General features: G+C 42.4%; 1 protein-coding gene across 5 annotated transcripts in view; it reads left to right on the forward strand.

The window, feature by feature from the left end:
* Arhgap10 (Rho GTPase activating protein 10) overlaps nt 1-17,419 on the forward strand; it is a 242,164-nt gene that overhangs the window by 203,419 nt on the left and 21,326 nt on the right. For all 5 annotated transcript variants that reach the window (XM_051205929.1, XM_051205931.1, XM_051205930.1 and 2 more), the window contains one exon: nt 14,443-14,602. In XM_051205929.1, coding sequence (XP_051061886.1) covers nt 14,443-14,602 — 160 coding nt within the window. The remainder of the gene's footprint in view (nt 1-14,442; nt 14,603-17,419) is intronic.

A 17,419-nucleotide genomic window follows, 5' to 3' on the forward strand; every position in this document is an offset into this window, starting at 1 on the left:
CTTACATTTGTGTTTAGGTGAACCTGAACTGAAATCCCTGGCCTCCCTTTGATGGCTTTTATGGCCTCAGCAAATCCCTCTCTTGTGCAGTACAACTGTGACATGGTTTTCACCAAGCACAATTGAGTTACTGAATGTAAACCACACAATGTGTAGTGGATGTTCCAGAATTTTAGCTTCTGTTTTCTTGGTGGCTGATATATGAACTACTTCCATTGGTATACTTTCAGAGAAAATGTAGTTTGGTATTTTGAATGATATTTGTCTAGTGTAATACCTAGGATTGTTGATGGCTAACACCTTTATTTGGTAATCACTGCTAATTAAAGTTCAGTATGACAGAAAAAGCCAGGAGCAGAGAACAGGTGAATGACTGGGAGTCTTAGTAGCTTAATTGTCCATAGCAGTGGACAACCTGTGGCTCATGATCCCTTTGGGGATTGCATATCAGTTATTTTCATTACGATTAATAACAATAGCAAAATTACAGTTATGAAGTAGCAATGAAATAATTTTATCTTTGGAGGGTCACTACAACATGAAGAGCTGTATTAAAGGATCTGAGTATTAGGAAGGTTGAGAACCACTGAGTTACACTGTCTTTGTGAGCCTGGATTTTGTGTTATGTGCATAATGGAGTGTCAAAGTGCTAGGCATCTCTGGAGTTTATGTGAGGTTCAGTGCCAGCTTCTCTTTGGTTTCTAAGGATATAGGTACATGGTTGTTGCATTGTTTTAGTTTAAAAAAAAAGATGCTGAGAACTGTGATCATAGTACAAAGTGCCCTGCTTTGCTGGCTGAAGCAATTTGCTGTGGTTTCTGTTGACATTGCTCCAGGATTGGTTTTTCTTGCTTCTAGTTGAATTGTTGAGACTTCTATTAACCTTTATAAGTGGCAGAGGGGGTGCCTTGAGCTATAACCCAATAATGCCTTATTAACTGCTGATGTAACTTGATAATGGGGTCTGGCTTCATTGTTGCTATTGGTTTGTTTTGTTTTGTCAGGGGGCTTGATTATACAGCTGATCCCCTCATCAGCTTTTCTCAGTGTATAATTTTGACATACTTTAGCTGGTCAATGACTTTTTAAGGCAAATATTGTGATGAGTTTTTTTTTTTTCAATTGTGTTTTGAAAAACAAAAATAGTCCATCACTTCTCCTCTTCCATTTCCTCCTTCCAACCCCTCCATGTCTCCTTCATTGAGAGTAGGAGTAAATGTATTATGGCAACTTCAGTTTGTCTTTTCATGCCTTGATATTTTAGTTTGCATTCGGGAAGTTGACTTTCCTCTCAGTGTATGATTGTTTTGAGGTCAGGTACAGACCTTGATGTAGTCTTGTTTTTATACTTTTGGAACAGGAGGGTGGGGGTGGTTGTGTCCTTGAGTGGAAATCTTTTCCCTAGAGGTGATTTCAGATATAGAAATGGCATTACCAGTGAGAGTGAGTTATTTTCCCATGGCTGCTGTCTCCAGCTGCTGTGTTTCTGAGCTCTGCTATGGTTTCCTTTGACTTCCCTTATTTCTTGAGAGGAGCAAAGTGACATGAAAACAGCAGCCTGGCCTCCTAGGCATCAGTACTAGAGCTTGCAGTGTAACTCAGATGGAGGTAAGTGTGATTGTGGTTGGAGTGGTTGGACTAGACCCTCAAGCCTTGCACATGGTGAAGTGTGTGCTGGGCTGGCACCTGCACCCCCAGCCCTTTGCCTCTGTCTTTGACACAGTCCCCTTAAGTACTTTTGACTTGAGCTTCTCAAGTGTCTGAGATTACAGGTGTATGCTATCATAGCAGGCAACTGTCCCTTGAGACTCACAGTTAGCTTTCTTCTGTAAGGGCTAGGTTTTTCACACTTTCCTTTTTGAACATAAGATGGAAGTTCCTGAATAAAGGAGTTTTCTGTCAGTGTTCATTTTTAAATAAAGTTGGATTTGAGTTTTCTAAGAAGATAATTGGTTCATTCATATCTTAATAGCATCTATTATTAAACTATTGTTCAACCTATTTTTAAAATACTAAGTGTTTAGTTAAGGAATGGGATATGTGTTTACACACACTTTTCCTGTTAAGGAAAACTAACGTGTAAGTTAATACAGTTTCTCTAGTGAAAACTTTGATGAAAGTGGAATAAATATCTGTCCTCGGAACTCTGAAAGAAAATAATTTTAATTTTTGTCTTGCTTCTGACAAAGATCTTACATATAGATCTACAATGCATTTGCTGCTCTTGACAGAGTGGCATAACGACAATGTGCCGCTGTGGCCATTTCAGTTTCATTTGCCTAGCATATGGGAGGCTGTAAGAGGAGCACTAGGTTGTCTTTGCTTGTGTAGGTGTTAATTGGGTTTTAGATTTTCTGTGCTCCTTCCCAGCCATGCTACCTGCAGCTTTCTGCTGGGTGCTGCTCTTTCCTTTGTATGTTACAGTTACACACAGAACAGGTCAAAGACACCCCGATGCTCTGGCTGGCCTGCCTCTGGGGTGAGATCTCAAAGAGCAGCCTCACTTTTTGGACAGCTAGGGAGTAGGCAACTTGGAAGAAAACAGTCTTAGCTGATAGAGTGTGGGGGGCAGTAGAGGAGGGGGGGTACATTCTTTGAGGTGGTGTAAGTGTTATGTCCCTTTTGAAGATATAGCAAGTCGAAGGAAGCCATTCTAGAGTCACATTCCTTACTCAGAATTGGAGGTGAGGAATGTCCCACCATCCACAGACTACACACACAATAGATGGAAACCAGCCAATGTGTTGATTTACTTTCAGGACCTGGGTAGGAAAGGTAAAGCATATGTGGCTCATGTAAGGACATGTCCTAGTTACAGTGCAGGGTTAATCTAAAGTGATTGAGGACGATAGTTGCAGGGTGCCATTTCCCAAGTGTCACTAGTTCACATGGGCTTGTATTGACTGTGTATCAGGAAGTAGCACTGCCTGATCCACTGTCCTCTACTTTATCTGTCCTTCTATTTAGGAAAGATGCTAGTGACACCTATTGTCCTGTGTTGATCTTAACATTGAGTTGCTGATCCACAGCCCATCTTTTGTACTGGCTGTATTGCTCCACCAACAGGACAGGTTTAACTGTGTGTACCCCACCTCCACATTTGCTGTTCAACAGGACATTTTTATTTATGGTGTTAAGTAGCATTTTGAGCTGGGGATGGAGAAATGTACAATTTGTCATATTATAGTTTATGTTAGTGCGTATAACATTAGGTAGTAGTTTTGGTAAAAATCCACCAACCCGGACCTTATCTTAATAAACTAGAAATTATGTTAAAATGTAAGAAATGAGTTCCTGATACTAGGTCCTATAGCTCTTTTCAATGTCCTCTATGTGTCTATGGTACCGTAGCTGCTTGTGAGCGGCTCTCTGAACCATGGGAAATGCAGGCTGGCATTATGGCCTGCTGGGGAAGTCCACTTAATTTGTATTGAAGCCACTTAAAAAACAAACAAACAAGCAAAAAAAAAAAAAACAGTTGTTATTGAGGTTTGAATCTATATATGTGTAGAAGAAGTTGCTAGATACTAGATCACTTGGAGACTTTTTTCTCAGCAAGCTTTATATTAGCTTTTTAACTTACATAATAGCTTGTGTTTATTACAGTGTGTGAATAATCCCTGTTACATGAGTTCATTAAAATGAAGGTGCCAGCTATATTCAAGTGAATTCTATGATGACTGTTCTTTGGCTATCAATATTTGGGAAGATTATCTATTGGAATTAAATGTTACTTCCTAATAATATATAAGTTATTTATTTATTTATTTAAAGCTATAATTTCTTGGTATTTTTTAACCTTGCCTTACAAGTTTTAGTATGAAATATATTTTTATTGTCATCGAATTCTAAGTATTTTTAATAGCTTTTTTAGTAACTATATTTAGTTTGCTGAGGTGGGAATTGTAAAGTACATCATTTTGTTACAAAGTGTGGATTGTCTTGCAAATCTGCTTTCAGAAGGATAATTTACAAATTTTTCACTTGGTATTTGTGGTGTTTTGAATGAGGATAGTCTCTACAGGCTAATATGTTTGAATGTTGGTTTCTAGTTGGTAGAACTTTATGGGAAGTATGAGGAGGTGTGTTACTGGGTGTGTACTTTGAGGCTTCAAAAGTTCATGACATTCTCAATTCCCTTTTCTTCTTTCCACTTTCCACCTGCTTCTTTCCCTCTCTTCCTTGCCCTTTGCCTCTTTCCTCTCTCCCTGTCCCTTACGGTTTTCTCAACATGGAAGCTCTCAGCTACTGCTCTAGTGCTATGCCTGCCTGCCTGCCTGCCTGCTGCCAGCTTCCCTCCATGATAGTCATGGACTCACCCTCTGAAACTAAGCAAGCCCCGAGGGAATGCTTTCTTTTATAAGTTGCCTTGGTCATAGTGTCTTTTCACAGCAATAGGAAAGTAACTAAGATAGTATTTAAGATTTTATGTGATGTTGAGAATATTATCCTCTATTTGCTGCAAGTTGTGTGTGTTATGTCTGGGTGGGGGTGGTGAGCTGTAGGAGTCTCCTTGTTCATTAATTCCAGGTCTTTTCTTTTTTTTGTTACATGTTGACTTTGCTGTTTTCTCTGTAGCATGTGGTTGCTTGCTTGTGGTTTTATGATTTCATTTCATTGTTTGTTCATGACCTTGATCATGTTAAGTGACCTTCATTCACTTACTGTCATTACCTTTCTTTTGGGGTCCTACTTACCTAGTATATCCATCCTTTCCTCTTGTATTTTAAACCTTGTCTTTTTTGCCTTAAGCTTGCTTCTTTAAGTCATCATAATGCTTGATTTAAGAAACATATTTAGAGAGTCACTCTCTTTTAATAGCCAAGATTAATCCATTTTTATATGACTATCATTATGTGACAATTTCTGTCATTGTATATTTTTCATTTAATGCATTTGATACATTTTCCCTGTTCTTTAAGAAAGCAGATGGGCTTCTGCTATTTCTCATGGTAGCCTTCTCTGCTCCTGATGGTAGCCTTCTGACTTTTTGTTTCTAGAGTGGTTCTCCTTCTTTGAGTTGTACACTCTTATTTCTCTGTTGAGTCCTAAACTATCCACATTTTTGCCTCCACAACCATTAAGACAATCTCATTTCCCCAGCTGTTTTGGTGTTTCCTAGTATGTGTTTGAATTTTTCATTATTGTTGTCACTCTATCACTTCCCATTTCGTTTATTAGTGGCAACAGTAGACACTACTAAGTTAGTTGAACATCCCTCTGTTGCGTCTCTTGATAAAATCTTGAAGAATTTCTTTGTAAGAATAGCCAGTATAATTCTTTGAGTGTCGGGCCTTTAGGGATTTATTGTCTCATGATATTTTATTATGCCCTCACATTTTGAAATGCAGTTAGAATTCTTTTTCCTTGATTCTTTGAAGTCTTTCTGGGTTCTGTTCTGTACTCAAATGCTGCTCAGAATTCTGTGTTATATTGACTTTTATATGTTGTGTTCTTTATATTTGTATAGGTTTTGGTTTTGTTCCTTGTATCTGATATTCTTGAATTATGCAGTCGTTGTCTTACATTTATGTTTTTCTTTATTCTCTAGTTTGTTGTTTTTTGTCTATTAGGTTGAGGTCTTCTGTAATTTCTTTAAGTTTTAGGAGTGTATCCTTACTTCTTTAAGCATCTCTTCCTCCTGGTTTATTTCTTCTCCCAGAACCTAGATGTTGGTGGCTCTCCTTCTGTTCTCTGTATTATGCAACCCAAATTCATTACCTTTTCATATTTTCTGAGCGTGCTGACTGTAATTATTCTTGTTCAGCTGTACCCCAGTACCTGACAGAATCAAGGGAGGGATAATTGGTTTGTGCTCATAGTGTTGGAGGGTCGGGTCATTAGTTGATTGGCCCGCATGCCTGAGTAGAGAGAGCATTATGGTAGGTCCAGCATGTGGTAAAGGACAGATACTCATATCATGGGTATCCAGGAAGCAGGCAATGAGTCAGAAAGCAGCCAAAGATGTCCCTGATGGCCTGCCCCAGTTACCTACTTCTTCCCCTAGGAACTCCCTCCCCAAAATACTAACTGGGCACCAAGTTCTCAAAACATCAGCCTGTGTTGGCATCTTTTATATTCAAACCTTTTTTCTTAGCTCATGTCTGTACATTCATATGAAAGAGCATGTTGTGGGTATGCTGGCAAGGGTGTGTTAGGTCCGTTCACCTTCCTACTTTCTTTCCTGATTCCAACAGTTTATCTTAGTGTTTCACTTAGAGCCAAGTTTGTTGTTTGCATACAGCTAACAGAATTGTAGACATTCAAATCCAGTTCCTTGGGTCAATGGACACCTAGCCACAGAGTATTTGTTCATGTTTAATGTGGAGAGCTTCATACTGCCCAAGGCCTGGTGAGTCACAAGTTGACCTGATGGGTCCTTGGACCATTGATTGCCCTTTGGCTTATGCTTTCATTGACTTTGGGGTATTTCCCTTCTGTCTCTGCTGCAGGGAGACAATGGACAGGTGTTTGAGGGCATGCATGTCTTCTTTAATTTTTAAAAATATTATATCATTGTTTTGTTGTTTCTAGGCATATGTAGGAAGATTTCCATTTAAAATGTCTTGGCTAGAAACTCTCTGATTGGGCTTTATTAGAAAAATGTAACTATGTCCTTGTGGTCACATTTATTTAGCTCTCAGCAAATTTTTCTGATCCTAGAGATCAGCCATGTGATAATTAGAAGTCTCCGAGGTTATGGACCCTGTAGTGGCAGCTACAGCTGTCAATGTAATAATGCCTAACAATATTCAACTATACTCATAGATTGGTGCCTAGCCCATTTGTCATCAGAGAGGCTTCATCTAGTAACTGATGGGAACAGACACTGAGATCCACAGCCAAAATTAGTCAGAGCTCAGTGAATTGTGCTGAAGAGAGCGAAGGAGGATTGTAGCTGCTACAGGAGACAGGATATAACAAGAAAACCAACAGAATCAACTAATTTGGGTTCATAGGTGCTCACAGAGACTGAACAGACAATGAGGGAACCTACATAGGACTAATCTAGGACCTATGCATATGTGTGACAGTTGTGTAGCTTGTTCCTCTTGTGAGACTCCTAACAGTGAGGGCTTCTGCCTTTGACTCTTTTGCTGGCTTTTGGGACCTTACTCCTCATACTGGGATGCTTTACCCAGCCTTAATACCTGGGAAGGTGCTTAGTCTTACTGTAATTTGATATGGCATATTTTGTTGATGTCAATGGAGGCCTGCCCTTTTCTGAGTAGAGGAGGAGTCAATGGGTATGGGGCTAGAAGGAGAGAAGGAAGGAAACTGCAGCTAGATGTAAAGTAAATAATAAAAAGTGTGGGGGGAAAGACTGAGGCACATGGAAGCGCCTTGCTCCTGCAGAGAACACATTCCCAGCACTTGCAGAGCTGCAGAGGCTTAGTGGGATCTGTGTCAGGACAGCATTGAGGCTAAGAGGAGGAAGAGCTAAGACAGGACTCGGGGAGTGGTCTGCACTGACAGGAAACATTTTGAGAGGAAGACAGTGAGAAAGGGGGGCATGATAGGTAAGGCAATGTGAAGCCCTGTGCCTTCACAAATGCTGGAGTGGTGTGACCACACGCTGGACAGGGAGGACAGCTGGCCATCATTGGAACAAGAAGGTCACAGGAATGAGAGCTTAGCAGAATGTGAAGTTAATTACTGTCAGTGTTGGCTGTGGCCTGTGGTAGAGCTGTGGGTCCTCGAGTTTTCCCTTCTTGACCTGTTTCTGCCAATCCCTGAGTTTTGTTGATTATGAAGGTAAAGTGATGTTTACACCCTCAGGCTCATGATCAAGTCACACTTGGGGCTCATTGGGTGTGCTGGCTCAATGTGAATAAGTCACAGGCTGGAGTCATCAGAGAGGACGGAGCCTCACCTTAGCAAATGCCTCCATGATATGGACTGTGGGCAAGCCTGTGGGGCATTTTCAGAAATAGTGATTGATGGGGAGGCCCAGCCATTGTGGGTGGGGCCATCCCTGGGCTGGTGGTCCTGGGCTCTATAAGAAAGCTGGCTGAGCAAGCTATGGGAAAAAAGCCAGTAAACAGCACCCTCCACAGCCTCTGCATTAGCTCCTGCCTTCAGGTGCCTGACCTTTGAGTTCCTGTCCTGACTGCCTTCAATGATGAAGGGTAATACGGAAAAAGCCTTTCTCTCTATGCTTTTGGTCATGGTGTTTCATCTCAGCAATAGAAACCCCGAGTAAGACCCTGTTGGAGCATGTAAGACCCCGGTTCAGCCCTCAGTCCTGCAAGGAAACAGTCATAAATCAGACTAAATAGTGAAGTGCATGTTCCTGTGGCATGCCTTTCTGTCTAGTTTTTCAGAGAATTTCTGAGTCACTTTCTTACTCTCACTTGTCTTCATTGAGTTCTGCTGACTCTGTTCGTGTTTCCTCCTATAATTCTTCAGGGACATCTCTCCAGCTGCAGGTGAATTCAGATGCCCCAGTATTGCACACAGAGTCCTGTTTTCTTCCTCTGCCCCCATACTCCAGCCAAATCAACCACTTCACAGCTCTGAAAACTGCCCAGCTCTTACCTGTCTCTCAACCTTGATGCCTCTCTATCAGAGCAAACCTCTATTCTTTGAAAGTCTGGCAGTAATCTCCCTTATTTCTGTGCATGTCTCCCACATGTCTTCCAGCCCTCCCCCTGTCAGGTTTTGAAACTCCTATTTCTAAGTCTCAAAGCCCCTAAGAAGTCTCATTATGCAAATGCCACCTTTGCTCTGTTTATTGTCTCCATTGTTAACCTGTGAGCACCTTTGGGCTGGGGACTGATGCTGTAACTGTAAAGCCTCTTCCCTGATGTACCTGGTGAGTAGTTGGAAGGAAGATGCTTGTGGTTTGGAAGGGAGGTGCTGAAAACTGGAATCCACTAGCTGGCTTTGTGAGAGTACATTGAGAAACCCAGATCCTCAATTCTCTGCTCACTCTTGGAGGCTATGGCTTTCATACCCATGATATTTCTTGTAGCGGAACATCTATTGCATTTCCCCAAGTTTGCCTGGCAACACAGTGTGCCTCTAAAGGGTTACCAAGCCTGAGACATATATGATGGAAGTTGGTGGCAGGCTAGATTGGGTCTTGAAATAATATGTAGCAACAAAATGCCAAATGGTTGCTGCTTTGGTTGAGAGAGGAGAGTGCAGACCGGGGTTGGCAAGTGTTAGGTGGAGGGCAGGCTTAATCTGGGTGTGGACTGTTATCTTATGTGTTGGTGACTGTTCAAAACAAAAGTTGTAGACTGCTTGTAGATGCCCATTAAAGGGTGGCTGGGACCTGAAGGTAAAGGTTGCTGTAGGTGGAGTTTATGTCCTGTAGCATCCTGTAGCATTTAGTCCCTTATTTGTTTATTTACACAGAGGCTTATATTAATTATAAACTTTTTGGCCTATGGCACAGGCTTCTTATTGGCTAGCTCTCTCTTAATGATTAACCCATATATATATATATATATATATATATATATATATATATATATATTTTTTTTTTGTAGTGACCATTTTACTCCTGATCTTTTTTTTTTTTTTTTTGCATATAGAGTATTTTTTATTTAATTTTATATAACAAAGTCCAATTAAATGAAAACAAACATTTATACACAATATTTGGGAATTTGGGCGTCGTTCTTTCCAAACTACTTCCTGCTGGTAAGGGGCGCTGTCTTGGGGGATTCGAAGAAGATTCAGATATCCTAGCTGTAGTCTGTAGGGCTGTTTTGTCCAGCTGTTTGGAATGTAGGATCAGCTTGTACTCTGTTTCAGGCGGTCTGGTGTGATCAAACCACATTAATCTGGAAGGAATCCACATCTTTTCATTTTCTGTGGAAACAAAAATAGAAATACTTTTCCCCAGTAACTTGTTCTTCAACTTAAATTTTGGAGTCAAAGCGTTTTTTTTTTTTTTTTTTTTTTTTTTTTTTTTTTATTATTTTACATGTCGATCCCAGTTCCCTCTCCCTCCCTCCCTCCCTCCCTCCCCCCAAGCCCTCCCTCCCTCCTTCCCTCCCTTTTGCCCTCTCTACCCTCTCCCATGCACTCTAAACACCCTCCCCTCCCAACCCCCCACCACAATACAATATGTAGGGGAATGCCATCCAGTTGGGGTCATATAGATCTGACAGGTCCTGTGAAGTAGGGACTAGGGCTTCTCTCCTATCTCTAGAATAAGGCAGTTATCCCTCCATGGGGGATATGTTTGCAAAGTCCTTTTGTGCACCAGGGATACATCCTGGCTCCACTGTCTGAGGTCTCTTAGACTGCTCAGACCTTCTGGCTGAGACCCATATTCAGGGGGGTCCGAGTCAGACCCCTGTTGGCTTCCCAGCTATCAGTCTAGTGGCCCTTAGCTCCTCCTTGTTCAGGTAAGCTGTCTCTATGTACTTCTACCGCATGGTCTTGTCCTCTCCATCTGCTTCTGGGTTCTAGTTTGACTCAGTGTTTATGTATGGGTGTTTGCTCCTGTTTTCAACAGGCATTAGTTGAGGACTCCATGGAGAAGTTAGTTGTTGATCTCACTCTCCGGGAAGGGCATTTATGATAGCCTTTCCACGGAAGCTGAGATTGTTAGTTGGGAGCAGTCTTGTAGTTCCCTCGACCTTTCTTTGTGTTCAACTTTATCTTCAAACCAATATTGGCTCCCTCTTTTATGTTCTCTGTCTCTGTCTCTCTCTCTCTTTCCTATTTTCCATTCCTAACCAGGCTCAATCCTCCTGGTCGCACATGCCTTCCTCTCCTCCCTCTCATTTTCTCCTACTTCTCTCTCCATTAGCTGTCCTCCCCCACTATACCTGAGGTCTGGGGGACTTGTCCCTTCCCAGTTCTGTGAGGGACTTTATTTGAATCTCTTAGAATACAACTTGTATCCTAGTTCCTCTGGTGATGATTAACCCATATATATTAATCTACATATTTCCTCATGGTCTTGGCTTACCGGTGATGCTCGAGTCTCTTGCTTCCTCGGCAGCTACAAGGCATCTTGCTGGCAAAATCGCTGTCTGTGTTCCTCTTCCCAGCATTCACTTAGTCTGGTAGCCCAGCTATACTTCCTGCCTGGCTACATCCTGTTTGTTCATTGGCCAAAACACTTTTCTTCACCAACTAATTAGAGAAACATATATTCATAACACTTAGAAGGACATCCCCTATCAGCTTGCCTTACAAAAATAAGTGAGAGATGAAAATGATCAGAGTGGGGCTGTGGCCTTCTGGTAGAATGCTCACAAGATTTCAAACGCTGGCTTTAGAAAGCACTGAGGATATGGGTTTAGGAGATAACCCCAATAACTAAACTACTTACAAACATGTAGAATCATCATTGAAAACAAATCTGGGCATGGTGTCATGTGCTCGTAATTGCAGAGCAGGGGAGGTAGACAGAGTGATCCCTGTGGCTTGCTGACCAGTCAGCATTGACTACTGCTAAATTTCAAGCTAGAGAGAAACCCTGTATCAAAGGAAAAAAGGATGTCTGAGCACCACACCCGTGATTGACCTCTGTTTTCCACATGCAAATATATCGATAACCCACACTATTAGGAGAGGTGTAAACTGAAGTTTGGGAAATGGTTACAAGCCTGACTATTGATGGACATAATGCTTGTTCCTCCTTGTACAGTGATTCTGGTCCAGCAGACAGACTCATTCCTGAACAGAGACGGGGAGAAGAGTTTTGTATGCTGAGAAAAGTAGTGTGAGGTGTCTTCATTTGGTCAGTCTGTAACCATATTCCCATCTACCATGCCATTCTCACCTGAGGGCTCAGACTGCCACTGCTTGGCAGACTGGAAGACAGTGCTCTTAATAGAATGTGACTCAGCATGCTGAGTAACAGTTTGTGCTGTGTCAGTCTGCCTGGGGAAAGGACCAGAGGCACTGTAAATGAACTGCTCTGTCTGGTGGTATTTTTAAAGTAACATTAGATCTCTGCTCTCAGGCTCCCCAGACTTGCTTCTCATATGCAGCCCTTTCCCTGGAAGGAATGAATCATGAGGGAAGCTGGTCCCAGACTCTCCTCAGTTGCTTTTGTTGTGTTGGGCACTGCCAAGGAGTCAGTGGGTGAGCATGGAAGAATGACAGTCTAGGAATTAGCCTGAGGGAGCCAGGAAACCAACTGTATATGTTTCTCTAACCAGGAGTTGCCAAATCAGGTTGGTGCTGAGGTGTTTTTTGCTATTGCTGTGGTCATATCCCTGTCAAGAAGCCACCTAAGGGGTGAGATGTGTTCTTTGGACTTACAGCTGAAGGGATACACACAGTCCATCCAGGTAGCACCTGGTAGGCTCATTGCATCCCCTGTCAGAAAGCAGTGAGGGGACAGGAAGTAGGACTAGACCATAAAACCTCAAGAACAGCTCCTAGTGGCCCATTTCCTCTGGGGAGGCTTCCTGTTTTAAAGGTTATATAACCTTTCAAGACAGCTTTCAAACCCACAAATCTATTTGTGTGTGGTGGGCATTTCATATGTAGGCCATAGAAATTACCTTTGAGCTCCCTCTTTCTGGTCTTGTCTGGTCTAGGCTGGCTTGAACTCACTATGTAGCCCAAGTTGGATGACTACATGAAATTCTGCAGCCTTCAGGCTGCTGGAGTCCTGAGCTCGAAGTTGAGCCCACCACATCCTCTCAGTTTTGTGAAGTGGTAACTCACAGTGACTGAAGGACACAGTTTGTACTAGTATGGAAAAGAACTGGAGTTGAGCTTTGTAAGCATAGGAAGAGACATTTGTGCTTTCAAAGGGAACTCTGTTCTAAAAGGAATTGAAGCAGTTGTTCTAACAGTGTGTTTGGTTCACTTGCCTCTAAGTTGGCCCTACTGCTAGGGCTGAATTTCTCCAATTACAAACATGTTTATGCTGAAAGGGACATCGAAAAATTTCCTTAGCTGAAACATAAATTAAGCATTAGTTCTAGAATGTGTTTGTGACTAGGACAGGACAAGACTTTACAAGGAGGCACAGTCCAGGAGAGCACCCACTTAAAGTTGGCTGCTCAGTCCATGGGTGCTCCACCTTCTCTGCTGGGTGCTACTCCACTGCTGCATGCAGCTCCCAGGCATCTCCCCATTCCACTTCCCTAATAGAGCATTTCTGGATCTCATTTTTAAGACACTTAACCTTGATTCTTAGTTGGGTTGGAAGTCAGTAAAATTTCTTTTCTGCACTCAGTTTTCAAGACTAGCATCCCAGGGACTAGTATGCTCAGGGCCTAGAATTTGTCTTGCTTCATTTTGGGAGGAATTGCAATTTTTTCTGAAGTGGTTTTCTAAGAGTGAGTTGTTTTCTGGCCCTGGTTGTGTGCATTCTGTGCCTAGCATCTAGGACAAAGAGCTGTGACTCTGTACATTTGGGACTTTTGTTGGCCAAGGTTGTGGACCTCTATTTGCTGTGGTGGCAGTGTTGGGCAACTGTTCTGACCCATTGCCTAGAAAATCAAGGCCAAGTTAGTACTGTGTCCACAGAACTGCTTTCTCTGCAAGTCACCTGGGTGGGGGGAGGGAGTCAGTATTTAATAAGTTCTTTGGTCAAAAAGAGCAAAGTTCTACCTGGGTCCATCCCACTGTGTTTTGTAGGAGCTGGGACATCATGAAAGCAAGAAGGTCAGGTGAGGAAAACAGATGCTTTTGCCATATGTCTTTTTCCTTTTGCATTTCTATATAAACTGATAACATATACAGATAAAAGTAAATGTATTTTATAAAGTGGCATAAATCCCACCTCATTTAGAACCGGTTTCTTGGTTGTGGTTTACATTGGTTGGGTACCTGCAGGGACCCAACTCAGTGCTGTCTCCTCAGTGTTCATGGGACAATGGAAACTCCTTCGCGTCTGAATATTAATAAGTGGGCCCATTAGAAATCATAGTCCCAGGTAGCAGCTCAAAATGCGAGTTCCTTTTATCCTGCACTTGGTGTGAAAGAAAGAGCAGGTTTTAACATTCAGAGAGAAGGTTTACTTTGGTTCACAGTTTTTGAGACTTTAGGCCATGACTGATGAGTTCAGCTGTTTAGGCTTGCGGGTGGCAGTGGGGTGCATGCGGTAGAGAGAGTCCCCTTTAAGAACATGCCTGCAGTGACTAAGTAAACATGTTACAAGGTTGTGCTTCTCAAGGGTTCCATCACTTTCCAGTAGTGCCATTAGCTGGGAGCCAGGCTGTTAGCTGATTGGTTTCAGGGACATTCCATTTCTAAACTGTGATAAGCTCTTGAGTATCTTCATTAGGAAAGAAGGAAGGAGGGAGGGAGGGATGGAGGAAGGAAAGAGGGAGAAGGGAGGGCTAGAGGAAGGAAGATAAATCCATAGATGAAAACCTTCAAAGGCAGGGAATCCACGTACTCTCGGGCTAAATTTGAAAACAATATGACTGACTGATAAATAATGTCATGTGATTATTTGGAGAGTTGTTTTTCTTCTTTGTTTGAAATCCAGTGCTCTTTTTCCTCTAGGTGATAGTCCCAGCCCTGTCAAGGAGGACACCCCCACCAGCAGTCAGGACTCATTGTCCACTCCATCTCCCACTACTTCCTCTGCCCATGGACCTTCTGGACCAGATGGAAACCCCCTTGCAGCAGATGGAGGGCGCTGTGGAGACTGCACAGCTACTACGTAAGTTGCTGTGCTTTGGTGCTCTGATGAAGGAAGGGAAACCATTAGATGTGAGGACACGTGCTAATCAGTGGGGGCTCCCCAAGGGAGAGGTACAAAGCAAAATCTTAGTTGAGTAATGCCTTTCCGTTTCCAGGCTGGAGGGGAAGGGTGTGGTTTCCAGCCTGGTCCAAGTTCAGTCTGGTAGTTTGGGGTCATGGGAAGGAAGTTTGCCGCTCCTCCCTGCAGCATTAGTTTTGTGAACATGGCCAGGGGAGGCTGTTAGCACTGTGCTGGGTAGTCTCTGAAAACTGTCCTTGAGAGGTGATTCGGGCGGGCGAGTCTTTGTTGGTTCCTAGGCTAATGTTAAGTTTTACTCCATAGCATCCTGCTAATGGGGGCATGGTAACTGACATGTGATTTCATCTCCTCTGCTTTAATGCCGAGCTTGTTAGATCAGACAGGACTAATGCAACAACTGAAGCTCTGAGCTTGTTTGAATCCATGGGTTTTTCTCTTACAGTGTGGACAGAGCCTGAGGATCCACTGTAGAACAGGGGGTGCTGAGCCTGCAGAGGGCATCTGAATGCTCACAGAGAACAGAACAGATTTATAAATAGTTATAAGACCTTATTTGATTAGTCAATCAAATACATCTAAAGTGTATCCCTATAATTAACCTAGAGAGCGTTAAAACTTTTGTTAAAATTTCCTAAAACAGTTTATAAATACTGATGCCTCTGACTCTAGCCAGGCATTCTTGGGACTTTAAATGGATTGGAAAGCATTCCTCACAGTACTTGGTTTTTTTATAGCCTCTGTTGGATTCATACAAAATCATTATGATGCTTTTAAGTATTAAGAGAGGCTGGGAGGAATTTTGAAATTTTGGGGTGACCTGAAAATGTTGAAAAGCTGACCTAAAATCAGAGTGAAAATCCCAAGTTTGGAGATTCATGTTCTAGAGGTGTATATGTGTATATGCATGAGCGTTCAGATGTACCTCACCCAAGATTATTTTAATTTTTCTTTGCAAAGATTATATGTTCTGGACTTAAATTATGGGTACTGAAATATGCTTGTCACCTTTAACTATGTGTCAGCAATAAAAGTCCCCTTTGATGTTGCCGTGGTATCCAGTGCCTAATTCTGGCTGCACTCGAGTTGGAATTAGTCTGTGTGCTCTTTAGTGAAATCCACATCCCTAGTCATTTCCTTCAGTAAGTGCATATCAGAGTCAGTGGAGAACAGTTTAGTTAGCCATCATTCTTCCATCGTAGCTCTACAGGAAAGTGACATTATGAGCCATTGGATAGCTGTTGCTCAATTCACAACACATTTGGGCCCAAAGCAGAAAGAACTTGATGTGTTTGGTCATAAATCAAACGAGGAATGAATCCCCCAGCTTCCTATTCATACACATTTGAAAATGTCACGAAAAGTACTCCAGCCTTGAGAGCTAAAACAGGAGGGGTGGGGAAAGATTTGTTGTAATGGAAGCTTGCATCCTACGTGAAATCTTGCTTTTCTTTCTTCTTATGTTGTGCAGGAAATATATCTGGTTCTCTTAAGTACGAGAGTACTTCCGGTGTGTGTTTAAAAGGATTTTTTAAGCAGGGAGATGGCTGTTGGTAAAGTATTTTCTGTGTAAGCATGAGGGCCTGGCTTCAGTCCCCAGAATCAGCATCAAAAGCTAGGTGCTGCATGTACAGACATGTGAAAGCCAAGACTTAGGAAGGCGCCTGGGGCATGCGGCCTGTCAGCCAGGCTTCCAGGCCAGTGAGAGACTCAGAAAAACAAGAAGACATTCCTGAGGAACAGCACCCTAACCATTGGCTTTCACATGTGTACACACGTGCAAACCACACACACACACACACACACACACACACACACACACACACACACACGTTTACTGGATTCTCTCAGCTCAGATTATCTTTCATATACATATGAATGCTCCTCAAATGGGCATACCTCAGAAACTCTTTACTCCTCAAGTTGGGCATGTGACTCAGTGGTAGAACTTGTGTTTAGCAGGCTCCGTTTATTTTACAAAACAGTTTTTAAAAAGTTCTCCCACTGTCCTGGGCTGTACCCCACAGCTCAGGCTGGTTCAGTGGGCCTGAGAAGGACCTGGAAAGCCTGTGTTCCTAACATAATCTCAGGCGATGGGTAGAAGCGGTGGACTGGACCCCTGGGCCCCTTTCCCTGTTCTAGCCTGTGTTGCTTGTAGGCTGTGGGTTCTCCATTTAGTTAACATTTTTTAATTGACACAAAATGGTTATATGTCTTTATTGTATGTAATAGCATGGCAATTCACTATGTCTATAAAATGTTTCAGATCAACTCAGATTTTTCATATATTCATCACCTCATACATTTCAGTGTGGGTAGAGTTCCAAATGGTCTGCACTAGCTGTTCTGGCATATGCAGCTGGGCATTTACCCTGCTGTGCTGTAGATAGAAATTAGTCCTCTTTCTCACCTGTTCTTCTAGAGCAGCACATTCATTGGTCTCCCAGTGGCTTGAGTGTCTTGTGCACACATGGTTTTCCTGCGTTAGATAACTCTCTGCCTGTCTGCTCCAGGCAGCCTGAGCTGTCTTCAGGGTCTAACTTAATCTTCACATAAGGAAGTCAGAGCCTTGACATAGCCCTTTGTCTCTTGATCATCTTCACTTCACATTAACACAATGGGGCCTCTGACTATTAGTTAATATCTACCCTTTTATTTCACATTTATGTGGTATGTGAATGTATAATCATTATCAAGCTTGATCATAGAATCCTCACTAACAGGAACTAGATCTTATACTCCATGGACCTTTTTTGTGCT

Source organism: Phodopus roborovskii, unplaced genomic scaffold (assembly GCF_943737965.1).
Source record: "Phodopus roborovskii unplaced genomic scaffold, PHOROB, whole genome shotgun sequence".
Taxonomy (NCBI): domain Eukaryota; kingdom Metazoa; phylum Chordata; class Mammalia; order Rodentia; family Cricetidae; genus Phodopus; species Phodopus roborovskii.